We start from the raw sequence: 5,626 nt of genomic DNA, 5'->3' as shown, positions 1-5,626 counted from the left end.
ACTTATTTTGAAAAAAGTAAATATTTTCTTTAAGTAGTGTCGAGTCACCGAAGGACAAATAAATTGAAACCAAATGAACAATCTTTTGGATTTAAGAATTTGAAAGTATAATTATAAGAATTAATTTAGTAAAATTAATACATAATTAGTACTCCTTTAGTTTCTATTTAGTTGTCACCACTGAAACTTAGGTAACTTTACCATTAAACCCTTATTTAAGTGTTTTCTTGAAGTCAATTTTTTAATAAATGAACATAAATTAGTTTATTTTGATTAATTAATTTGACTAATGAACATAAATTAATTAGTATTTAGTTTTCTTTTGTTGGTCAAATGCATAATTTCAAGGATAATAACTTTCTAGACTAGAATAGGAAGAAAAATATCATTTATTTATTGATTTTGTGAAATGATAAATATTAAGGAATATTTTTTTTTTAATAAGGACGAGGAATTATTTTTAAAGAAAAGTAGTACTCCTACAAAATATGAACTGCACAACAGCACAAGTAAAGGGAACAGAGCCACCGGCCAGGAACGAAGAAGTATTGAATTTGGAAAAAAATGTATTTTGGGAATGGGAAGAATGAAAGATTGCGTGAGAAGGACTGACGTAGCTTTCATTGCAAAATGACAAGCTTCAAACTTAGTTTTCTGATTAAGATGGTACGTTGAAATAACCAACTTGTAACCATGAAAACTACTTCTACAATACATCCTAAAAAGATCGAAATGCTATGAAAATATCATAGTTAGATAAAATGTATTTGAATGTTAAAAGATAAACTAAGCATTTCCTGAGTTGTTGGCCATTACCTGACCACACACGAAAGTCCCGTATCGAGTGATTCTCTCCTAAAAAATTCTACATGTGATGTTCCAAAAGCAGAAACATGTGATTTAGTAAATTAGAATTCATTGTGGAGTGCAATCAAGAAACAACTATCAACTAGTTTGAAAGTTCTTTCATTTAGTAATGGAAGTCATCTGCTGTAAATTTCACAGAGAGGCTTGAGAAGGTGGACAATCCTTCAATAAAGATCTAACGAGAGACTGAATTCAAATACAACCAAATTAAATCCACAAGAATCGTATGAACATCTATAGAGCGTAGCGAAAAATCTTGACTTCAGCTCTCGTCACCCCACTCATTCCTACAACAGAAATTCGAGTTGAGGTGCTGCAAATGAGCAAAGAAGTACTTTTTGTAATCAAAACAAAAATCCCATAAATCTACAAAAGAAAATTTTATTCGAGACCACACCGCTATATTGAGACTGGCACATTTGAATCATCAAAATAATACTCCCTCTATTCATTAATATTTGTCCACTATTGACTTTGCACACTTCTTAAGAAACTATAAATAGAAGGACAATTTTACTAAATCATTCTTTGAATATGTTTTCTCTGTCCCTAATTACTTGTCCACTTTTCATTTTTTAGTTGTTCCTAATTACTTGTCTATTTTGACAAATCAAGAAAGGACAAATTATTTTTACCTAATATACCCTCAATTAATTATTTTGAAAACTGTAAAACTTTTTGAAAATCTTAAGTTTTTAATTCACCCACTTCATAATTAATAGGGATAAAATGGTAAACTCACTATGTCAATCATTGTTTTCTTAACAGGTATGTCAATTCAAAAGTGAACATGTAATTAGGGACATAGGGAGTAATAAATACAATGTTTTAAAAAAATGTAATAGGAAAATGACTATTATTAATGATAAGGTTAAATTGGAAACTAAGTGTAAAATTATCTATTAATTTCATAAAGTGAACAAATATTATTGAACATCCTAAAATAATATAATATAATACACAACTATTATTGAACGGAGGAAGTAATAATACCATAAAATGTGTTAGATAAGACAACATGTGATTAGGTCAATAAAAGAAGTGTTGAATTTTGAGTACACATTTTAGATTTTATGTTACCAAGAAGAGTAAATAAATCGATCAAACTTTTAACTAGGCATCATTTATATTGAGATGGAATGAATAAGGATATTTCACATAATTAGATATTTTCCTTTTATATAAAATAATTAATTTTATTAATTTAATATAAAATGGTTTTCGAGACTAACTAATAGCATAACTAAATGCAAAGTATAAATAATTCAAAATTTATTTTGAAATTGTTATATTTATTCCACCAACCAAACGAGCTTTAGTATTTCGCTCCGGTCTAGTATTAAAGTGGTCAAACATATATTTATTGAACCCTATATTGCTGATGGGGACAAAATCTGTGTTTTCTACTCAAAATCAAACGTGTACAGAATTTTTAATGTCTTCCTCCTTTTTATATATCCTTTTTTAAATAGCCACATTTTAATATTTTGTCATTTTCTTCTTCTTCTTTTTTTCTTCTCTTAGATCGATCTAGCCATTGTCTTATTCCTCCTTTTCTCAGTAATCGTGTTGTCTTATAATGTTTATGAATCCGGAGTATTAATTCTTTTACATTAGTGGCCAATCTAACTTAATAATATTCTTCTTTTTTTTGGTTTCTCATTCGGTGTTTGGACCCACATTGGAGTTCTGACTAAATTCGAATCGCGTACTGCAAATCCATTCGGGGGTGGCGCTCCCAACATGATTTTCTCCAAATCCAGGGCTCGAACCCGAGGCCTCTGATTAAGGGTGAAACACTCCCACCAGTGTACCCCAATCCATATTGGTAACTTAATAATATTCAATGAATTTCTTAACACAAATATAAAATTTGATATAAACCTACTGAATTCTATCGAATCCATGAACTCTATAATCTCAAGAGTCCAATAAGTCGGAGCCTACGATTATAAATGTCTAAAATGAATGAAGTCAAATAGTCATAGGAACAATTATTGGTTTAGAAGTAAAAGAAATTGTTTTTTTATGATTCCATCGGATATCCATATATCCATATTAGAGTTTGATTAATCCAAATTCACGCCACATAAGGTCTATTCAGGAGTAATGCTCCTTACTAAAAAAAATTCATATACAAAGCTCAAAATCATGACTTTTGATAAAGAAAAAAAATAATTTCATTCACTACATCATATCTTTTGACGGTAAAAAGGAATGATATTGTCAACAACCAAACACACAAGTGGATCCCTCACATATTTACAGTGTCTGTACTTTGATAAGCTAAGCCTGTCACATTAAATGTGTTACATTTCAGTTTTTCAATCAAACATCTTCTCATTCACACTTCTCCTAATAAAGCTTGTGGATCATGGGCCTAACTTTGCCTACCCAGGTACAATAATTGAAAATTTGGGAATACTATGACGGAAATAAACACTTTTTTGTTCAAAATTCAAAGTAAGGTTTTAAATAGTTTAGTTTTATAAATTTGTTTAAAATTATTTAACGAATTCCGTACGTTAAATTTGATGGAATTGTGGGAGAAAAAAGAAGATTTAATAGGAATTCATATTTGGATGTGAAGTTTCTGTTTGTTTTTTCTAAATTGGTGCATATTTATTTTACGGTACTGCTACTTTTTAAAAAATATTTTTGATGTTATAATGCAATTTTTGTTGTTGTTGCGATTTGCAGGTTTTGGTTGGAGTTTCCTGCTATTTTCGTTTAAATCATTTGTTTCACAATTACCTTCAAATTTAACTGACAATTTGTTAAAATATTTGATGAAAATTAAAGATATCACTTTTGAAAATTTAAAGGATCAAGACTCTCTCTAACAAAAGTAACTATGTCTGATACCTACATTGAAGTCTGACTAAATCTGGACTCCCATTAGGAAGTCCCACGTTAGGGAGTAAAGTGTTTCCTAACAACGACGACTCTGTATCGGGGGACTCAAACCTGAGACCGACTAAATTCGGATTCACATCGGGAAGTTCCACATTAGATAGTAAAGCAAATCCAAATTCGCATCGGGAAGCCCCACATTAGAGAGTAAAGCACGTCTTAACAAAGACGACTTCGTATTTATGGAATTCAAACTTGAGACTTCTAATTAAGGATGAAGAAATAGTTACTACTCCACCACAATTCTTGTTAGTTCGTGTAAAGGTTTTAAAACTTCATTTTTTTTTTGTAATCTTTTTGGTATAATCATCTATTATCCAAATATTGGAAGTAGATCAAATATTGCTTAAAGAAACAACTTTACATAAAAAGTATTTTCTCAACTCCATAGTCTATACAATGATAAGTCAAAAATTGTGGGTGTGAATCTTTAACTGTATCCTGTTTTACTTTTACCTTTGTACGGTTCGTAGTTCGTATCAATTTGTACTTCACTATACCTTTCCTTTTGAAGTGTAATTTACCTTCATTAACCTTAAACGTCTAGTCACAAGTAATTTCTAGTTTGTCAGTTAAGTACATATGTCATATGGCCGGTCAATATTCAGTGTAATTTTTTTTGAAGAATATTGATTAGTTCATAGTCCGATTAAATTCAAATTCGAAAAGTTTCAACGACTTCGTAACTTAATTGAACTCGAACCTAAAGAAATATTTATCATTCTTATCAAGACCTGATAGTCAGTATTCACCGATGATAGTACAACGTACATATCAATTGACATCCGGCAATATGCACCGCCCTTGGGGGTACGGTTTGTTAAGTGACTTTTTGTGTATGATACTTCAAGTAAGATATTATCTTGAGTATAATCAATTTATTAAAATAATCAATAATCTCAAGATAACGATGTAATCTAGCTTTAATAACTAATAAGCATCTACTTGCAACATCACGCAAATTTTGAATTTCAATCGAAACAAATAAAACACCATTTCTTATCAAACAAATTTAAAACAACCTGAAGTATATAGCACTTAAATCCACCAATGACATATAATAAATCAAAGTGCATTAACAATATGTGTAATAAAAGAAGAATGAACCAAATAGTTAGTGGAGAAAAACTTTATTCCATAGCTAAAATCAATCACTCCATCTATTTTTCATCACTTTTTCCTCCACTTCAAAATTGAACTAGAACTCTTTCTCCACTCTACTATTATAACACACATTGTGCTACATCCGCATGATAGACATTTCAAAACCATGACCAAAACAAAGAAAAAACTATAGAATATATGAATTAGATTTTGAAAATATTGATCGACTCAAATATTACTATGACAACTGGTATCAGAGCGGAATTGGATTCATCATAACTTCCTTTTTTCCTCCTCTTCCCATCATATTAATCAGAAGTATCCAATTGCAACATCTCACTAGTAAAAAAAAGTTAAAGCTACTAAGCTAAGCAATCATGCGCAAACTCCATATATATTAGAGCCAAAATCCTCTCCATCTCACTAGGTCTACATGGTAATGTAAGTGCACCTTCATGATCAAAACCATATACCTCAGCAGCTTGTTCCAATAGCCTCAAGAATGAAGGGTGTCTTAAGCAACTTAATGGCACTACAAATCTCTTGAGCTCATCGTTGTCCATCGCAATGACCGCGAAATGCCCTTCCTTCACGTCCTCCGGTACGTCCCTTGACTCGTTTTCCGATTGATCATCCATCGAATATTTCTTCCCTAGTAGAAGACTCTTTCTTAATTTCTTCACTATACCTTTCTTTTCGTTCTTCCCATTTGTTCTATCCTTCGACATTGTAATAGAGAAAA

At 30.8% G+C, this 5,626-nt stretch overlaps 1 protein-coding gene across 1 annotated transcript; it reads right to left on the bottom strand.

The window, feature by feature from the left end:
- Positions 1 to 4,914: 4,914 nt before the first annotated feature.
- On the bottom strand, positions 4,915 to 5,626 carry LOC125874492 (auxin-induced protein X15-like). The gene has a single exon (XM_049555385.1). It carries the CDS (start codon positions 5,610 to 5,612, stop codon positions 5,247 to 5,249), a length of 366 nt encoding a protein of 121 aa, XP_049411342.1. The 5' UTR covers positions 5,613 to 5,626; the 3' UTR covers positions 4,915 to 5,246.

The sequence above is a fragment of the Solanum stenotomum genome, chromosome 8 (genome assembly GCF_019186545.1).
Source record: "Solanum stenotomum isolate F172 chromosome 8, ASM1918654v1, whole genome shotgun sequence".
Lineage (NCBI taxonomy): Eukaryota > Viridiplantae > Streptophyta > Magnoliopsida > Solanales > Solanaceae > Solanum > Solanum stenotomum.
This window is presented reverse-complemented; position numbering and strand designations above follow the sequence as displayed.

What these genes read in the sequence shown, in the direction of transcription:
- LOC125874492 (XM_049555385.1), bottom strand. Translation starts at nt 5,612, where the DNA reads ATGTCGAAGGATAGAACAAATGGGAAGAACGAAAAGAAAGGTATAGTG.